The 20,364-nt window shown below is 42.5% G+C and overlaps 1 protein-coding gene across 1 annotated transcript in view; it reads right to left on the reverse strand.

The window, feature by feature from the left end:
• The window catches only part of sspo (SCO-spondin), a gene marked incomplete at its 5' end in the record, with an annotated part of 130,722 nt that extends 111,098 nt beyond the window's left edge, over window positions 1-19,624 (reverse strand). The window contains 23 exons of the mRNA XM_084033780.1: window positions 507-634; window positions 2,030-2,232; window positions 3,562-3,696; window positions 3,777-4,033; window positions 4,114-4,208; window positions 5,432-5,636; window positions 7,687-7,939; window positions 8,704-8,869; window positions 8,973-9,191; window positions 9,299-9,471; window positions 9,800-9,956; window positions 10,032-10,173; window positions 10,254-10,506; window positions 10,630-10,786; window positions 11,852-11,977; window positions 12,223-12,308; window positions 13,036-13,194; window positions 13,851-13,953; window positions 14,142-14,365; window positions 14,505-14,675; window positions 17,119-17,201; window positions 18,690-18,899; window positions 19,572-19,624. Of these exons, the coding sequence (XP_083889906.1) occupies window positions 507-634; window positions 2,030-2,232; window positions 3,562-3,696; window positions 3,777-4,033; window positions 4,114-4,208; window positions 5,432-5,636; window positions 7,687-7,939; window positions 8,704-8,869; window positions 8,973-9,191; window positions 9,299-9,471; window positions 9,800-9,956; window positions 10,032-10,173; window positions 10,254-10,506; window positions 10,630-10,786; window positions 11,852-11,977; window positions 12,223-12,308; window positions 13,036-13,194; window positions 13,851-13,953; window positions 14,142-14,365; window positions 14,505-14,675; window positions 17,119-17,201; window positions 18,690-18,899; window positions 19,572-19,624 (3,758 nt within the window). The remainder of the gene's footprint in view (window positions 1-506; window positions 635-2,029; window positions 2,233-3,561; window positions 3,697-3,776; window positions 4,034-4,113; window positions 4,209-5,431; window positions 5,637-7,686; window positions 7,940-8,703; window positions 8,870-8,972; window positions 9,192-9,298; window positions 9,472-9,799; window positions 9,957-10,031; window positions 10,174-10,253; window positions 10,507-10,629; window positions 10,787-11,851; window positions 11,978-12,222; window positions 12,309-13,035; window positions 13,195-13,850; window positions 13,954-14,141; window positions 14,366-14,504; window positions 14,676-17,118; window positions 17,202-18,689; window positions 18,900-19,571) is intronic.
• Between the last annotated feature and the right edge of the window lie 740 nt (window positions 19,625-20,364).

Raw genomic sequence — 20,364 nt, forward strand, 5'->3', positions numbered from 1 at the left:
GATGATATGGTCAAATATAAACAGCAACATTACTTGATGCTTAGGATGGAATCTATCCTTACATACTGTGTATTCATGAGAACACCGTTTTTTGCATGGCAATGTTTTGATGCTCTGCCTTGTTAATGTTTGTGTACCAGCACGCTTATAAAGAAGCACATGCATGCCTTATGGACAGAGAAATACATTTCTGCTGATTAAGGGGCTGCAATGCATATTCCCACCTGGTGGCAGTAATGGACCACAAATGGTACCAATATACCACAAAAGACAAGAAGAGGAATCCCAGTTTGAATCGTACCAATGTATGTTTCAAAGCATTCAAACGGCTTTTCAAATGATTTCGGAGAACATGTTTTTTTATGCAGCTTATTTTGGTGAGACAGACTGACTGTGTAGGAATTCTGTTTTGCAATGTGGCCTGGTACACACAACACGCGTGTGAGATTATAGCAGGATATTGTCAGTAGCACAGATACTGTTTGTAGATAAGTACTATCACTCACCCACAAGCATCAAAGACACACCAGTCATAATACTGCTGGAAGGGCACCTCGGGGTGGCACTGAGAGAAGAGCTCCTGAGTCAGCACTGCACACCTTTTCCTTGCCCAGGTCAACCTGTGGGGGTTCAGCTGAGCAACACAAAGAGGGAGAAGATACAGCACTTTTGCATGTTCGTGTATGAGAAAGACAGAGCATAAGACATGGACGCAACAATGTCCACATCGATAAGATTAGATAGCATTATATTAGCTTTTATTGTCTCCCTTAAGATAAATTTGTCATGGCCATTTGAGAAAACACAGGTAACATACCAGCACATAAACTCTCCATAACAAGCAATATATACGTACATGCACAGTTAAAATATAATCAAAATGAAGTAACACACACAGATCCATATATCTGGAGCACACACTCAAGAACATTACATGATGCCCTTCACCAAAATATTGCAGAGATGTCCTACATGTGTTTGTCTGGTGTGTTTGTTGTGCTGGCCACTGTTGTGCACTGAATTGCCCCTTGAGGGACATTAAAGCTTATTCATTCATTCATTCACATGAAGGTATTGCACATTCCCCCCAATAAAACCATAACTAGGGCTGGGACGACTCGTCCACGTAGTCGACATAATCGACTACTTCAATACGTCGACACGAATAATTTGCGTTTCTAAGTTTTTGTTTTTCGTAAGTAATATGAACAGGCAATCGTAGACGTGAGCGTCGCTAACAAGCTATCATTAAATCCACACCGACTCCGGTCCGTCAGCGTCTCTGCCCGTCTGTCAGCAGCAGGGGCGGAGTGACAGCAGCCGGGGGGCTGGAGCCCTGTGAGAGACTCATCATGTCTGAGCAGCAAAGACGTTTTAAAAGTGTCTGTGTTCCGCTCTCAGGACTTTTGTAGCTTCTAACTGAAACTCTGTGGTCTGAAGTTTAGTTTCTCTGTTAGTACTTTCACAAAACGTCTTTCTTTTTTTACCGTTTCGTATTCTTTCAGCTGAATAGGCCTCGTGTTAAGTTACAAAGTAAGGGGGAACTTTTATTGTGAATAATTTATGGGAAATTAATGTGTTTATTCGCATTAGACCCAATCCTTCATAGTCGTATGCCATACCTTTGATTATTTATAATAATAACAATAATAATAGTAATAGGCTAATATCAAAAATAAGAAGTATCAGGAAAAGAAACTGTTGTGATGTCTCCCTCTTTAATATGTACTGTTTTATTTAGGTTCATAATAATACATTGCACTAAACAGTTGTTGGTCTCATTAGTTTGTGCCAAGTGCCAAGTTAAAGAAATGTTTAAATATTTAAATGTTAACTAGAAATGTTTTGATATCCATATTGTGTGAAAAAATCGTTGTTAAAAATAATATAATATAAATATATAATAATATATAAAAATAATAATTTGGGACAGCTCTAACCATAAAGTTAATATTGCAAAGTTAGTAAAGTAAGTCTAAGTCTATTGTTTCCGTGAGTGTGCATCTGAATGTGTCTGTATTGAACTCACAGTACAAGGGTCCCGGAGGTCCTGGTCTGTCACGTCGGGGCAGGAAGGGCTGACCTTCCAGGAGTTCCCAAACAGCTCGGCGGTAGACTCCATGATGCCCTGCCGTGTGGTAAAGTCATTCTCTGTGTCCCCATCAAAGTTACCACACAGGCCGCCGACCCGACCCCGCAGGTGGGCCGCCAGACGCACGTACACGCGCATACCTGGGGAAAACACGTGGGAAGGCCACATTACATCTACAGCCACAGACATAGGCAATAATTGGGGAACTCTTTGCCTCAACAATACATTTATACAATAATTATAATTCAATTTCGATATGAAATGCAAAAATCTAAAGGAGAGAAAACATTTTTGGTAATAAAAAAACATGTTGACATGAACTGTCCCGACTCATCTTACACTTCCTGTTTTATTTTGGTGATGTTGGGACTTTGAAATTGTATTGACTCTGAAAATCTTGAGGGTATTCTAGTCCTGCTCAATGTATTAAGTGTCCTGAGATGACTTCTGTATTGATATGACACTATAAACAAAATTGAATTGAATTAAATTATTTTGTATATCACACTCTCTGTTCATGGTCTCCAGCTTCACTTCCTTCCATTATCTAGTTTCCCGCCAGTGCACTCACCACACCTGCTACTCGTTACCAATCAGTCACCCAGCTTTTATACACCTGCTTAACCCGCTACTTCCTGTCACCTTGTCTCAATACCTCAAGTGGAGCTTTCCAGCATTCCAGCCTCGTAGCCTGTCTATGACCATTGCCCTTTGTTGTTTCTGAGACTGGTCCACCTTAAAGGTTCGTTCACCTTAAGGGAGCCTGTGATGTTGCAGGTAGCAAGCAAGTCATGGGAATTTGGCTGTACACATACTGCTCAACTGTAATGTTTCTGCTGACTTCATACTGATCATCACAAACACACTGGACCTGCAATACGCTGGCTGAAACCCTGACAGAGTAACCGCTAACTAACTGAACAGGTGAAATCTTACTGGGAGAGGTGGTTGTGTGTCCAGGACAATAAACACGACATAATGTCCTGTTTTGCACACACATTGCAGCTGGTGGAAAATTATTGTTTTACCTTGTTTTGAGAATTAGCACTGGCCCGGGACTATTTATGCTGCAGTGTATTTCTTATGTTCGGGAAGTGGAGAGCATACAAACGGATAAATGAGCCTTGGATGGGACTGCAAGACTCACTAGCTGTGTTAAAGCTTTTAAATAGATGTTTTGATACAATTTTGCTGTTGTTTAACACACCCTCATTAACTTCACTTTTGAATTCTTAATTCACTGTTGCAGTTTGCAAGAAAAGCAAAGGTTTATTCACAAATTCAACGTAACAGCGGGAAGTCATTGATACGCAAATTCACATTTTCGTATTCCTTTATGGTTGCAGAAGTTGATTTGTGTGTGTGTGTGTGTGTGTGTGTGTGTGTGTGTGTGTGTGTGTGTGTGTGTGTGTGTGTGTGTGTGTGTGTGTGTGTGTGTGTGTGTGTGTGTGTGTGTGTGTGTGTGCTACCTCCATCCCATAACAGAGTGACCCCCAGACGGGAGGAGAGGGAGACAAACAGGCCGACTCTTTCCAAAGTCAGACCACTGCCACTGTAAGACTTTGGTAGACTCACTGGCATGCCGTTTACCATCACTGCTTTACCTGGAGGAGAGAGAAAAACCTGAAACCCAGTCTGCCTGTGGTCCTCCACATCCCATCATCATCCTCCCCATCCCTCCTACCTCTCAGCAGGTGTATGACGGTATTTCCCAGGACGAGGGTGACCGACTTTGTACAGGTGACCCCAGTGCTCCCACACGGCACATTCTCTGCAATTACACTGAACAAACCAGCGGTCTCCCTCGCCAGCACATATTGGCAGTCACCCAGGAAAGAGTAACAGTGGCCATCAAATGTCACATAGTGCGGGTCGCCAGTTGCCACGCACACACCGGCACAGGCGGACTGGCTGCAGTGCCAGCGGCGCTCCTTACACACACTGAGGACACGATTGAAGTATAGTAAGAAATAATAACACGTTAAATGGATGTGATGCAATAACACACCGGCATACGTTACCATGTGTTGCAGTCTTTAGTGATGGTGTCGTTGCTGTAATAAAGGCGACCATTATGGTGACATGGGCACTCGTCTGGCAGAACACACTGATCACCCTGAGGTAAAGACAGAATGTAAGGTAACGTTGGTAAAAGTCAGTCTATGTTAATGTCTTATCTGTTGTGTTCCCCCACTGCATTGAACGATGAGATCAATGTCATTCCCCTAGTCTTTGTCTGTTTGGCTGTAGTAGTACTCCTCTTGCAGCACTGAACACCTCTTTCATAACAACAAATGCCAGATTTAATGTCACATTTTATGATGAAAAAAATCCAAATGGACCAGTAGAGAAGTTAAAAATGTATTATTAATACTATTGCATGATACAAGTTTTCTTTTCATCTAATATGTAACCAATGTTGGGAAGGTTACTTCTTGCTACCCTGTTAAATATGTTATAAGTAATGCATTTAATTACTACATGAAATGAATGTAACATATTTCACTTGATTACATTTCTAACAAATATTTAAAACTGGGCAATAAAGCTGAAAAGCCCTGAAAACATAAGTCACACAAGGCATTGTAAACCTCATACCAGTACTGAACACTGATGATTTTTATTTTAAATTCTTCGAAACAACCTGAATTAAAAAAAAACAGAGCAACAGAGTGAATGTTAAATTCTACATTTCCGCTTGATTAATTGATTGATTAGTAAGTGTATTTAATGACATTTTTTCAGTAGCATTAACTAATTACTATGACATTGTGACCGTCCGTTACATGTAACTAGTTACTCCCCAACACTGTATTTAACAGTGAACAACCTGCATCAACATTCAAGTATATTTCACATGCTGCAGCTCCATCACAAATACAAGTAAGTGGGATGTCCTCACCGACAGTCTGCCCCCCCCCCCCATCTCACTGACCCCGCCATCTCACTGACCCCGCCCCCCCATCACTGACCTCACCCCTCAACTATGTGTTGCTCCATCTTGTCTTTGTCTTATTTCTTTATTTATTTAAGTTTTTGGTTTGTCTGTTTATTTCTTTTCTGTAAAGGGTCTGGGGGTTCTTGTCTTGGGTTCAGAAACGCGCTATATAAATTAAATGTATTATTATTATTATTAAAGAGAAAGTTTAGCAGGTTAGCAGGTTAGCAACACGTTAGCTAACGTTGGCTAGCTAGATGGTTAGCATAAAGGAGCACGTCGAAGCTAGCTAGCTAGTTAATTATATTAGCTACACCTGTGCTATCCTTGCTATGTCAAGTTAAAATGTCTGCTGTAAGGTCTATCCTGTATGCGCTCAGAAAACGAAAGTGTTCACCCACGAGTAGCACCGTTCCCTGGGGACAGACGCAGCCAGACAGAGGCTCCCTGCAGCCGGACACGCCGGAGGCCTGTTGTTGGCCGGGAGGGTCCAGGCTGGAGCAGGTGAGGAGGCAGGAGCGCGGAGAGTAGACCAGAGAGCCTGGACACTGGTTCACCTCCTCACAGCGCTCCTGGGTGCAGTTCAACAGGCCCTGCTCACACACACTGAGAGGAGAGGGCAGAATCAGCGCTTCATTTGATCGCTATCATGCCAGGTGGGCATCCAGAGTTATTATATAAAAATGTATATAATTGATGACTCATGCATAATACTGGAGGACACCTCCAGGATTCGCTGCTTCCGCAGAAACCAGCAGCATCCTGCAAGATGCATCCCAGCCCCACCACCATCTCTTCTCTCGGCAATCTGGTAGGCCCTGAAGGCCAGCACTTCCAGGCTCAAACATTGTTTTTATCACAGTCATCACTGAACTCAACTCTGCACCATGAAATGACAACCTCCTACAATGTCCTCCATTGTCCTTATGTGCAAAAATGCCATGCAGCACTGTCATAAACATACCTCTACTGTTTTACCTTTTTCCAGTGAACATATCGTATCTCCTTCTTTGTCTATTTTATATTTTTATGATGTATCTGTGATAACTCTAAATTGCCCGTAGGTGTGAATGTGAGTCTATATGTGTCAGCCCTGTGATAGACCCCCCCTGAGCCTGAACAGGATAAGAGTGATCGATAGTGTGTGTGTGTGTGTGTGTGTGTGTGTGTGTGTGTGTGTGTGTGTGTGTGTGTGTGTGTGTGTGTGTGTGTGTGTGTGTGTGTGTGTGTGTGTGTGTGTGTGTGTGTGTGGTTGAATGTGCAATGGCAATAAGGGCATATTCTCTTCTACGTGACCTCAGAAAAAGTCAAGATCGACGTTTGTGTGAAAATTATTTCACTGATGTCAATGAGGCATTCAAGGTAAACCGATGCACAGTCAGTGTAAAATGATCCAATCCAAATGTCCTCATAGTTAATCAGGTCAAAGGTCGGCCAGGGACACATCTCATGAGTTTCAGCACAGTGAAAATAAGAAACACAGAGATAAGCAAATTAATCAGTAGCTTTCTGGTACTACCGCTCTGACGTAGGCGTTTTTACACAGAAGATTTAGCTGTAATCACGGAAAGAATATGCCGCGATCGCACCGTTTATGCGCAGCAACAGTGTCTCCTTTTACATAAGCATCCCGGCATTGCGGAACCAGAGAGGCCATGACATAACAATAACGCCGGCTCGCCTCATTTGGCCTCTGATGACGAGCTCCGTTGGCGTCTCAGAGGCCCTTTCTGTCTTTTACAATAACAACTGTACGGAAAAAGGAGTGATATTCCCACAACGAAAGGCAGTGTAAAAGGGGCCACTAAGAGAGGTGATGATCTTGGTTGTTATGCAGTGAAGAGACACGATGAAATCAACCTATCCTGTAGAAGGCGGCAGGAACATAGAGTGATTTCATCAGAGCTCTTGCACCACCAGGGACTCACTGTGGGATAGCATGCTCTCATATACCTAAACATAACTTTCAGTCATTCAAACACACATTATACAATGTGTGTTTGATTATTCGGGGTTATTTTCATTTGAAATCCATACATTTAAAATGAAAATAATAAATTACCTTTTGTTATTATAAAACAATAGCACACAAACAAACTTGAACTTACACATTGTCACACCTTCAAAAGACAAACAGTGACATATTAAAGACTTTATCAGCACCTGATCTGAGTAAATGTAGTCTCCCCATGGGATCAAAGCTCATTGAAAAGTAAGCTGCCGAAACAATATTATATTGTAGCTACAGCTCTACTGACAATGTAGAAATCATGCTTACACCCTCTGATTCTTTATCGCAACAACCACTTAATAAAAGCAGCACCCAGATAGACATAAAAGAGAAAGGGCTGTTTTTTATGGCATGCTGTAAAAATATAAACCATGCAATTGGGTCACTATAAAGAGCTTGCAATAAATAACCTTCAGCATGATATTTTCTTCTGACAGCTTTATGTCTGCTGCCCTTATTAGTGGCAATACTACATCTGTGGAGCGATGTTAATGTTTAACTGAAACTCTGCCAATAAGAGTCAAAGAGGTACTGTGAAATGAGTATCAACTGCACATATTGTGGTTTTGCTATATTTTCTTTTTCATGCTGGCCTTTTATTTCTGATCCCCCCCCCCAGCCACACATTGCCAATATTGTACATACCAGGTATTACAGTTGTTGTGAATGACAGCACCAGGCTGGTACGTCTTGTCTCCTTGCATGCAGGGGCACATACTGATGGGCACACACTGGCCCCGGTGGTCCTGTACTAGGCCTGGTGGGCACTGGCAGCCTGGAACACACATACTGAGAGCCTTCCCACTGTCGCCGGCATCGCAGCTCCAGCCATCTGAACAGGAAGCTCCACAGGCACGGCCACATTCCTGGTACACCTGACCCCCTGAACACTGGACCGCTTGGAAGACAGGAGAGGAGGGGAGGTGTTTATTGTGGCAATATAGCTTGCACAATTATTTTGGACATTTCTAAGAGCTCCATATTAAGCATTTAGGACTGAGCACATTTGTCCCCCTGAACATTTTTTGGGGGAATAAACAATCAACCCTTCTTGATTCATAGTTCTACAGTAAAGTTACCACAAATTAATTTGTTATAAACAAGTACAAAGAGATAGAAATAACACGCTATGTAGCTAGCTAATAAGAAATAACTTTATTATTAACAAACAATAATAACAGTATATTAAGCTTCAGTTCTGCAGATCAAAGTGAGTGTTTTTGACCACTAGGTGGAGCCATAAGACATCTCAAGAGACGTTCAAACCAGTTTTTAATCTTAAAATTCACATAAAATGTAACTTCTGACTGATCCAGACCTGATTGTCCATGGTCGATACAAGTATACATCTCCATTGCTGCGTGGAAAGAACAAGTAACTAAATATGACATGCAACAGATCATATTGCTGTCTGGGTGTGTGTCAATCCAAAATATAATATGTAAAATAAATAAAAAAGTATACATTTGATTGCAGGAACAATAAGAAATATTGAGTATTTGCAAAATTGCTTTGAAGTAAACATAACAATAGAGATGTGTTCAAAGTACAGTGGTACTTCTACAGAATGGCACCCTAGGCTGCTACCTATGTGGCCTTTAAGAGGCTCCGCCCCTGGCAGACATCCTGAAACATCACTCCACCAATGGCCTCTCCACTTACGGCAGAAGGTGTGATTGCGCCAGCGGACGGCCACGCCCTCCTGAGCACAGTGCCGGGTGTAGGCAGCGAGGATGGTGCAGTGACAGGCCCTCTGGGGGTCACAGCCACAAACCTCGGACAGACAGAGACGGAAGTAGGGCTCCCGCTCCACCGCGTCATGACACACCTACACGATCACAGGGTATGTGAATAAAAGAGATGGAGACAGACATACAAGCACTCAATGAAGAAAAGGCAGGAGGTTTCACACATACTCATGTGCACTATACCTGAAAGACAGGGCTGTGTATGGCGGAGCACACTGTCTCTGCGTACTGTCTCCGCTGGGTGTAGGTGGTGCAGGGGTCCGGTGGAGCCCCTCCAGGTACAGCACATTGCTCCGTGGTGAATTTGCTTGCAAACAATGACACACTGTTCTCCACATCTCCTGCTGGGGTGGTGAAGTCATCGTGCTGGTTCCAGGTCAGCGTCCCACACAGGCCACGCACCTTGAATGCAACATTTACACTTTTTTTGTTTACCTCAAACAAACAACTCAAAAGTGCAAGGTCTGTAGTCAAAATGTGGTGAATGTGAAAGAAACATATGAGGTCACCTTATTCGCGAAGCCAGGCTGCAGGGTGATGAGGGCCAAAGGTCCGTCTAGGTGCCAGAGCAGCTGGGATCCAAAAGTTTGGATGAGGAGAAACGAAGAGGAGACCCGACGCACAACCAGGTCCCCCGTCACCACAGGCAGCGCCTCCCGCAGGCCATTCAACGTCACTGTGCCTGGAAGCAACAAGTGGAAGCAATGAAAAGCCAGAACACATTTAAAATAAACAATTCTCACACAGTCCAAGCCGGTGGCTTTTATTCATTCAATCAAATTCAATCAAAAATGTTTTTCAGAAGAAGTTAAAGGTAAAAATGTAGTTGCAGGACATGCAGGACAAAGCATGATACGGTGGAATGTGAGGAGGTGGAGTCTGTGTACATTCATGATTCATGGTGCTCAAACACAGTCACAACTGATGGACAAAGTTTTACACTTTCAAAATGTAAAATTCTGATTTAAGTTCAACAAAAACTTTCAGGTCGCAGCATATAGCTGGCTCACCAGTGTCTGTGATGGTGACTGTGGTGCGGAGTGCTGTGACTGACATCTCCTTTAGACAACCCAGGCCTCCTCCTCCTCCTCCTCCTCCTCCTCCTCCTCCTCCCGATGTACACTCCCCACAGCGCACACTCACCACCAGCTTCCTGTCAACAAAGTCCTGAACACACACAGAACGTAAAAAGAAGAAGTAAAGAAGAAGAACATAAAACTGTGTACATGTTGTGTATCTCACCTCGACGGCAGTGAAGAGACAGTCTCCTCCCTGGAGTGAATACCTCTTTTTGTCAAAGGTGGTCACTTGTAGCGCCCCCATCAGGGTGCACTGGGCTGCGCACTTCTCCCCAGTACACTCCCACTGGCCTGCTCTACACTCACTGGGAGGATTAAAAGTTTAAAAAGTACACAGAAGGATGGAGAGTCAGGCGTAAAGTCTATAAAGATAAGGTCCACTTACCAGGTGTTGCATCTCTGCTGTATCTTGTCCCCTGACTGGTAGGTGCGTCTGCGATGGAAACAAGGACAATCGTCTTGTTTCAGACAGAGTCCCTGGTGAAGGTAGAGGCCCGGCGGACACTCACAGCCTCCCACACACTCCTCCCTGCACTGGCCCATGGCTGCAGCCGACCCGGGTGGCTGGGGAGATGCACAGCTGGGGGGACAGGAGGACACGCAGTCTGAAAACACCTGATCTCTGGGACAGACCCGACCTGGAAACACAGACAGGAAACAGAGTGGTTACTTTACACTCCTGCTGAGCGTCTCATCTGTCTGCTGACAGAAAACTGTGATAGTTTCATGAATACACCATAAGAACTGTTATATTTCGTTACCACACAGGGCGGCTGTCCTCCACAGTATGATGACATGTTGCTGAGCACACTCTCGGGCATAGCTGGCCAGGGTGTCACACACTGCTGAATCCTGGTCTTTGGGAGGCAGGCTACAGAACAGGTAGAGACAGGTGTCTGTGTACGCTGCTGGGTCCAACTGAAAGACACACGGACACAAACTTATCTCCAACATCTGATGTTATTCAACACTCAAAAATGTGTTTTTGAGTGTTTTAAAGAGGACCTATTGTGCTTTTCTGCTTCCTCCTGTTCCTTTAGTGTGTTTATCGTGTGTTCATATAAAAGGTCTCCAGAGGGTCAAAGCCTAAAGCCCAAAGAGAGTTCCTCTCCTCCACAGAAACTCTGAATGGATTCAAACACCTCATTAGAAATCTTTCCTTTTCTTCAGTGAAGTGATGATGTCACCAAGTATCTGCCCAGCTGCTAGTTAGTCCCGCCCTCAAACAAAGCTAGCGTGGAGTCTCCATGCTGAGAAGACAAACGTAGAGTTCTTTGTATGGACTCGTAGAGGAAGAGGAGCTGAAGAACAAGAGGCTAAATACACTTCATCACTGTTCCTCAGCAGAACAACTCCTGTTCTCTGCTTATGGGGAGGGGGCGGGACATTTCTGATGAACACATTAAGAGGTTGACCAATCACAACAGTTAGCCAGCTGACCAACCAGAGCAGACTGGGCTTTTTGGGAGGGAGGGGCAGGAGGTCAAATAGAGCGTTTCATAGAGGGTGAGAAGAGCTGCTGCAGCACAGCATGATGGGAAAATAAATGAAAGCTTGTAAACATCAGCAGTAACCTGACATACAAGTTGGAACCAGAAAAGGAGCATAACAGCTCCTCTTTAATGAACAGAGATACATATAGTATTGTTTACAGTCAATGAATGGCAGGCATAGGTATTAGAGAAAAACGTTTCACAAAACATGACTGGGTTATGCAAACATGCATATTATACACTACTTCATGTTATCATAAATTAACGGGTTTACCAATAATAGGTGGCAAGTAAATCCAGAGAATGCTATGGAGAGATCGCCATATCTTAATGCATAGATTATTAACCAGAATTGTATTGCAGTTAATCATTGATTTCAGGTTTCAGGAGGACCTTTAAGAAATGCTAAATGTAGGTTGATTGTGCATCTGTCAAACATTGATACCATATGACCCTGTGTGACTGTGTGTGAGTAGCAGGTGAGTCTGACCCGGAGGTGGCAGTGTGTGAAGGGCTTCTCCAGCAGGCGGTGACACACTGACTCTGCCTGCCTGCGTAGTCCAGGGTCTGCTGAGACATCACAGCTGTGGCCGAGCTCAGCCGCATCGCTGCAGCCCTGAGGGAAGCGTGGACACAGAGACGTAATGCAGAGGTGCATCTCATAAATGCACTTACAAATGCAGTGGAAATGCCACACTTTTCTTTTTGTTGACTTGTGGGATCATGTTAAGAGCATCAACATGCGTGTTTTCAGAGAGCAGAAATATCTTTTCTATCATAAATAAAAATAATAGTGGTAACAAAAAGCTATAATGTTGCAAAAAAAATTGAAATACTCATTCAATGCATTCAGTGCAGTACTTCATTCTGTTGGTCAGGAACTTTCCATGAGTTGCCGAAGCTGGCGGCGTACTGGGACACAGTTCCACCCATTGTGGTGAAGTCATCTACAGCAAGACACAAGAAGGTACTAAGACGTTGCATTGAATGAAGATTAAAACTAAGAGTTAGCCAAGTTAAATCAAGAGGAAAATAATCCTGGATCAACCTGGTCTCACTCCCAACTCCAATAATAGCGACGCTTGTTCAGTGCGAGGTAGTCCACACAGGGCAAGAGGGGTGGTGGATGGGTGAAACAAACACAGGACTTTCATGCAGGAGGCTGCTGTTTGTGTGTTAGCAAAACTAAAGGTAAACAGCATTTTGTCATTTGAACCATGTGAGCTTGTGATTTGTCATCTTTGTTATAGATCATCTCTTGTCACATGACTCTTTTGTCACGTGAATCGTTGGTCACTTGGTTGTTAAGGTGTGAAACAAAGTCAGTGCAAGACTCGAAGAGACGCAAAGTTGTGCCGGGTGACATGAATGAAGGAATGAGGCGATTATACCAAACCCACTTAGATGCACGTCTACATCAAGGTAAGCCCCGCCTCCTCTCCAGCAAATTTTGAAATAACATTATGTAACGAGTGGAAACTGGCACGCCGTCATTGCCGCTGGATCCTAGAGCATTAGGGAGGAGCCACTGACCCAGCGTCAGTATTTAACTTGAGTTGGGAGTGAGAATGTGTTTATTGTGAGAGAAAGTGAAAAGCAGGACCTGACTTATTGTGCATGTGTATGTTTCTATGTACTGTGTGTGTGCGTTCCTATCTGTTGCTCTTTCCACACCTTCAGCATTGTTGTTGTAGACTCCACACAGCCCCCTGGTGGCTGCCAGGTGCTCGGCGGTCACAGTCAGGTAGACAGTGTTGGTCAGGTCAAACTTCACTCTCACTCCCAGGCCGCTTTCCACAAACACAAAGTCCCCCAGCCAATGAACACTCACTCCTGTAAAATAAAGAAAGAAACATTCCAAATTTCTACTTTGCTGCACATTATTGTTGATTAGCAGCATTTTGTATTTGTAGTGGAGGCAAGGAAAGCCATGTACATCCATCCATCCAGTTACTTGTCAAGATTAATCCTGAAATAATGTAAAATAAAAAAAATGTTAATGCACGACTTTGACTTATAACAGAGTATTTCTTCACTGTGCTATTACAATGTTTACTTAAGTAAAAGATTGGAGTACTTCTTCCACCACTGTAAATAAAATATGATACTACAATGTCTGTAAATTGAATTCAAACAGGGATTTAAGTTTCACATAGAATCATGCTGTATTTTACTTTTGAATAGACTTTTATAACTTTGTTATTAGTAACATATTCATCAGTAGATGCATCACACAGCCTACCTTCCGATAAGATATGTTATAGAAAAAAATAGGATTACAGAAACTGATCAAATGATGCAATAAGACATTTCAATTTAAATAAAAATGTATCAACCTCAAAATGTTGTTCAAAATATGGGTATACACTTTAAAGTGTTCGCCTGGATTTGGTGTCATAATGTAACATGAACATATTTTCTTTTAACCTCATCTCATGTTGCCAACAGTGAGACAGACATGGAACTACAGCCCAAACAGAAAAGTTTACCATTTTGAAAGAGCGGTTCTCCATTTTGAACGGGGAGGTTGTTCAACGTTAAGTTCTTGTGCTGAACTGAAACCAAATCCAGACCCAGCATCATCCTCAAGGCCTGAAAGCAAATGGGCCCAGACGCATTACAAAACAAGTTAAGAGCAGACATTTGCTTACTTCTTTCATTGCACATTAGCAAAGCCAAGACTTTCATTGGCACCCGGCTAACTCCCGTTTATTGACATGAACTAGTCAACATGGCTAGTCATGGGGAAAGTCTAGAAAAGTATATGTCACTGATAGTACCTTGCTGCAGTCTCCTCTCCCGTCACAGACTGTACTGATGTAGACTGCCCAGGTTCCGTCAGTACATGAGGCCAGCAGGTAAGTGCAGCTGCCCTGGAAGTGGAAGTGCTTCCTGTCAAAAGTGCGGTAGTGGGCCCCACCCCAGGACATGCAGGTGGCCGAGCTCTGAGGCACCCGGACACTACCCAGCAGACCACCACGCACCAGACGGGAGGACTGGGAGTCTGATGTTTTCATATGAAATAAAAGCAGGGAGCAAAGATTATAAAAAGAGAAATAAATCCAGTGCAAGTCACAAATGAATGCTCCAAGGCGGGTCCATCATGTGCATTTGTGTGCAGTTGTGCATGGATGGAATCTGACCGGGTAGAAGAGTGTATGCGCAGGACAAGCAGGTCTGGTCGGAGGCATTCCTCCAGCTCAGCCCCCACAGGCTGCTGCAGCACTGCTCCATGGGCATGAGAGAGGAGTTGTGAAGGCCGGGGAACTCCTCACAACTCCACGTAGAGAAACACTGACCACGCACACCCACACCTGGGGGGAAGAGGAAAAAAGGAGAATAAAAAATATGAGAAGAACATTAGGTCTGCAAAGGAAACTGGTCTACTAATTTCTTTAGAGCTTTAAGATAAATGTGAAATAGTGGGAAGTTGGTTTTATAAACTGCAGTGATGATGAAAACATTTTAGGAAATCATTTGTAGACGGTTCCCTATTCTATTTTCATTTAATGTAATATATGTCAGTCAGCAAGTCCCTTTTGAAACTGTAGGATTTTTTATTTTATTTTGTATTATTTGAATTAATTGATTCACTAGTTTTTTCGGCATTTTGAATTTTGAGAAAAACACATTACTGACATCTCCTCCTAAACTAATCTATGTAGCACTATCACCAAACGACTATCGCCCCATAGATCTTCTGTGCCAGTGCATTGAGCAAGTCAAAGACTGGATGTGCCAAAACTTCCTACAACTAAATGAGGACAAAACTGAGATAATTGTTTTTGGTGCTAAAAAAGAAAGGTTTAAAGTAATTCAACACCTTCACTCTCTGTCCCTGAAAACCTCAAACAAAGCCAGAAATCTTGGGGTTATTATGGATTCTGATTTACATTTCGACAGTCACATTAAATCAGTAACAAAATCAGCCTACTATCACCTAAAAAATGTAGCAAGACTTAGAGGGCTCATGTCAGCTCAAGACTTAGAAAAACTTGTACATGCCTTTATTACTAGTAGGCTAGACTACTGTAATGGTCTCCTTGCAGGTCTTCCGAAAAAAACTGTCAGGCAGCTACAGCTTGTTCAGAACGCTGCTGCTAGAGTTCTTACAAAGACCAAAAAATGTGAGCACATTACACCAATTCTTAAATCCTTACATTGGCTCCCTGTATGTCAGAGGATTGATTTCAAAATCCTCCTGCTCACATATAAATCATTACATGGTCTAGGACCGAAGTATATCACTGATATGCTCCCACTACATAAGCCTTCTAGACCACTAAGATCTTCTGAGACCAAATCTGTTAGTGATTCCCAGAGTAAACAACAATCACGGGAGAGCATCATTTAGTCACTATGCAACAAATGGCTGGAATAAACTTCCTGAAGATGTAAGACTTGCCCCAACTCTGACCACTTTTAAAACTAGACTGAAAACTTTTATGTTCACCATAGCTTTCTGCTAAATCCTTTAATGTCTGCACTGTTTTTAATTATTGCAAATATGTTTTTATTCTATTTTCTTTCTGTAATGCATTTTTAAAATTTTTATTATTTTCTTTTAATTCTTAATTCTTAATTTTTTTTTCTTTTTTTTCTTCTCACTTTGTTTTATGATGTGAAGCACTTTGAGTCTGCCTTGTGTATGAAATGTGCTATACAAATAAAGTTGCCTTGCCTTGCCTTGCCTTGCCTTGCCTTGCCTAAACCATAAGTCAGATTGCTACCAAGTCTTTGTTACACAACAAAACCAATGAGTTGGCTTTCGGAAAAAATGTCATGTTTAGGCTTCAAATAAGTAAAATAAGGTAATTATAAACAACATAACATAAGTATGGACACTATGCTTCAAACTAAATCTACTGCAGTTTGAGACACGAACACTGGTCTCCTGGTTGAAAGTCCTCTGTTTGCTTGACCGACCCCCCCCCCCCCTACTATGTCATAACACTCCCTGAGCACATTCTTTCAGCATCTATACCGATGCAGATGGCTTTACACTGTAGTTACTTGTATGTGTGGTGGGTCTCATACAGACACAACCCTAGAACCTGCACCAGGACCTACCTCCAGAACCTGTCCCTTTCACCTGAAACTGGCAACCATGGAAAATTCTACTTTTACCTGTAGCTGTATCTGAATCCATAACCTCTACCTGTCCCTGTAACCTAAAACTGGTAACCTTGGTAACGATACCTGTACCTGTACCTGTACCTGTACCTGTACCTACACCTGTACCTCGATCCAAAACCTGTCCCTTTAACCTGAAACCGGTAACCCTGGAACCTGTACCGGGTATCTGATGCCAGAACCTTTTCCTGTTGGAAACCAGTGACCCTGGAATCTGTATCGATACCTTTTTAAAAATTACTTATGGTAAATGTTCTTCATTTATATAGTGCTTTTATCCAAAGCACTTTACAGCAATGACTGACAGTCACCCATTCATACACACATTCACACATCGACGGCGGAGTCAACCACGCAGGGCGACAGCCAGCTCGTCAGGAGCAATTAGGGTGAGGTGTCTTGCTCAGGGACACCAGGCACTCAGCTAGGAGGAGCCGGGGATCTAACCAGCAATCTTGCGGTTGCCAGCCAACCCGCTCTACCTCCTGAGCTAATCGCCCCATTAGTGTTTAAGTACAGAACCTTTCTATTTACAGTTTAGCACCACATGAGATATATACTGTAATCATGATGCTTTGTTTGATTTGCATACATGGAGCTGATTTGTTGGTTTCTTGTCCTCACCTTCAGAGCAGCGTGGTCCGGCCCAGCCCTCACAGCAGCTCCTCACTGTCTGGTTCACCATCTGCCTCTCCATCTCAGGGGGTCTGGAGACCCACAGACACATCAGGTTGGAGAAGTTCCTTCACATGCTCCTCCTTTTGGAGTAGCGAGGCTTGACTATGGGTCACTAGTCCATACAGATACATGTTGCCCCAAACAGAGTCCCTCGCCCATTGATTCGCTGAATCATTTCAATTGTGCATTCTTTTACATTTTATTGTAAGAAGAATTAAAGATTGATTTTATGTAACATTGTAGACTGCATTCAACAGTAACCTGCAATAAAAATGGAAAAAACCCTATACCCTTTAATCAGCTGTCACACCTGTTTGATTGTCTGAATCCCGCCCCCTACTGACACAAAAGGATAATTTACCAGTTAGCTGTCACACACACAGCAAACTTGACCGTGACCACAGAAAATAACCAGACCAATAAAAGGTAACAATATATGCTATTTTTATGAGGAATTGGTAAGAGGTTTCGGTAACACTTTCTATGAAGGTCATGTATATAATGCATCATACACATTTATAAGGCTTTATACAAGTTGTTATAAATGTTTATCATCATGCATGACACCTTACAACAAGGTTTATAAAGTATAATAAGAGTCCTGGATGTTAGCACATTAGAACTACCAAAGAAATTGTTCTATTTCAGAAACTCAGAATGTATCATTTGTTATGATACGTTAGAGAAGTTCTCTGTGTCTTTATAACTGGCTATAGTTTGGTGTTTGGTAGCGCCACATCCCCCCACAAGTCCACAGTGACTTTTGGTGGGACTCTACTGCTGGTAGCAGGCTGCAAACAGAGAAAGTAAAGGAGCTGAAAACAACACAGCTAAAAGACAAAAGGCTCTGTTCACCAAACTGACCAAGCCCACCTACGCAGCAGCAGAGGCTTTGTTTAGCAGTGCACATCCTAAAGAAATACAAGAAGCCGCTGGTCTGTGGCGGAGCTGGAGGAGAGGGGATGACTGCAGTGATTGAAATGTTATTAAAGGGCCATAACATTAGAAGAGAAACCATGTCTGCCATTGGAGCTACCAGCAGCTATTGGCTACTTTCATTTTGCCAATTTAGCACCTCAAGGATAAAAGGTTGAAGACTTCTGCTTTAAAGCAAGTCAAATGGAAACAGTTGTACCTTCAGCAGTACACCATGTACTTGAGCTGACCAAACGTGCCTTTAAAGAAAACAAGTATACAAGTAGCACACATTTTTGCCCGGGATGTGAGGTGCCTTGAAATTTAATTTGTAGTTGCCATAAACTAAATTCATTATTATCATTATGACATTCTGCATTGTTTTGAGAAATGTCTACTTATTAAACACTCCTGTGTGTGTGACATGTTCCTGCTATTCCCCCTCCACCACCTAACCAACCAACAGGACAAGGACACATTCCCACACCCACACATTCAACTGGAGGAACGGTCATCACCTGATCAGCAATAGCTGCTGCATTGCTAATGCTAATGGACTTGAGACAAGTCAGCAGACTGAATTCACTCAACTCTCCACTTACTTGTACAAGAAGCAGGATGCCTTCGGGCCTTGCTGCTTGTAGTACAGTGCGATGCCATCATCGCCCCCGTGCTTGACACGCATCCTGTCCACATCCAGCCTCCAGCCCCGGGTGTTGTACTGGTACACCTCAGAGCAGCTCACTTCAAGCTGCAGACGTGGAGACAGCACGCGCTCCACTCTCTCCTCCACCGTGTGTTCACACCAGTGTCTGAAGCACGACACATACATTAAATATCCTCTCTCACACTTCAATCATTCTGAGGCTCCACTCAAGATCCTCATTATAAAACATACTCCAAGATGGCAACAGACAAAGTTAGTTGACAGATAATGCAATCGTTAATGTTATACAGTTCATTAATTAGGTTCCTTTTAAAAAAAAACACAACAACAACAAAAAACATTAAAATATCACCAGGACACATATCCTTATGTTAAGCTATGGCATGCAACATATACGTTCCTTCCTTATACACAGAAAGCATCCCAAGTGGAAGCTTCTATAACTATTTTCTTTTTTTCTATAATGTGTGTGTGTGTTTTAAAGAATAATAGCAAAGAAGTAACATTAGTGTATTATCTCATTACTACAAACATAATCATTCATATAGTTCAATTCAGTGAGCAGGATTAGATTCTTAACAACTTCACCTTCAAAATGGATTCTGCTGGAGTTTTGGACTTTAAATATCTGTTGTAACATGTAATTAAAGTTGGTCCGGGGTTGAAGGCACTTGCATAAATATTATTTTCATATGAGTTTAGCAAGGGTGCTGTTTCATTGGTTTACATTGTAATTAATACAGTGTGCACCCACTCACTCAGTCTCTCCACTTAATTATACTTTATACAAAATGCGACTGGTCTGGATCATGCTCACCCCATTCCCATCACTGTCTGCAGCCCAAGCAGGATTAGTAGTCGGGTCTTCATGGTCCTCTCCTGAATGTTTGTGCGTAAAGCTCCTGGGAAAAAGTTTGTATGGTCGTTTTTGTTTGTATTCAGAATGTAAGATTAAAATGAATACCAATTTAAAATTATGAAAGTTGCCTTGGAATTTCAGAAATATAGTCCACTTAATATTCAGCTGAGAAGAAATTTAACACTAAAAGTAGAACAACCTGAGTGGTTTCAACTATCAATGAGAGGATTTAATGAAACCAATCAAAGTCAAACCATCTTAACATTTTAGACCTTTTTAGATAATTACTTTATTAATCCCAAACTGGGAAATTATTTTGTCACAGCAGTAGTGGGTCAGCAAAAACAATCTGTACAACATAACATAAATAGAAAAACAAGATATCTACAATGTATATATACAGTGCAAACAGTATTTACAATCCCATCATCCTGCCACAAATAATAAACGGATCACTTACCTTTGAACTACTTTTGGGAAATCGTTGCCATAAAAAGTCCTTGATTTATTAATCAATAATCTTGACGTTTGAGTAGATTCACTGTCCTTTTTTCTGTCATTATTTCTCTTTGTTAGTGATCCTTAGTCCTGAGTGATACTTTGCCTTATGGGGGAGAAGAGCCCTGGACACAGGGTTTAAAATGCGGGGGGTGACTCATGGGATGTACAGTAGCATCTGAACCTGCTGCCATTGGATCTAAGCGGCAAGGTCACAGCTGGAAGGGCAGGCATTGGTCCCTGGAGAAGTCCA

This window comes from Eutrigla gurnardus (genome assembly GCF_963514095.1).
Source record: "Eutrigla gurnardus genome assembly, chromosome: 18".
NCBI lineage: Eukaryota > Metazoa > Chordata > Actinopteri > Perciformes > Triglidae > Eutrigla > Eutrigla gurnardus.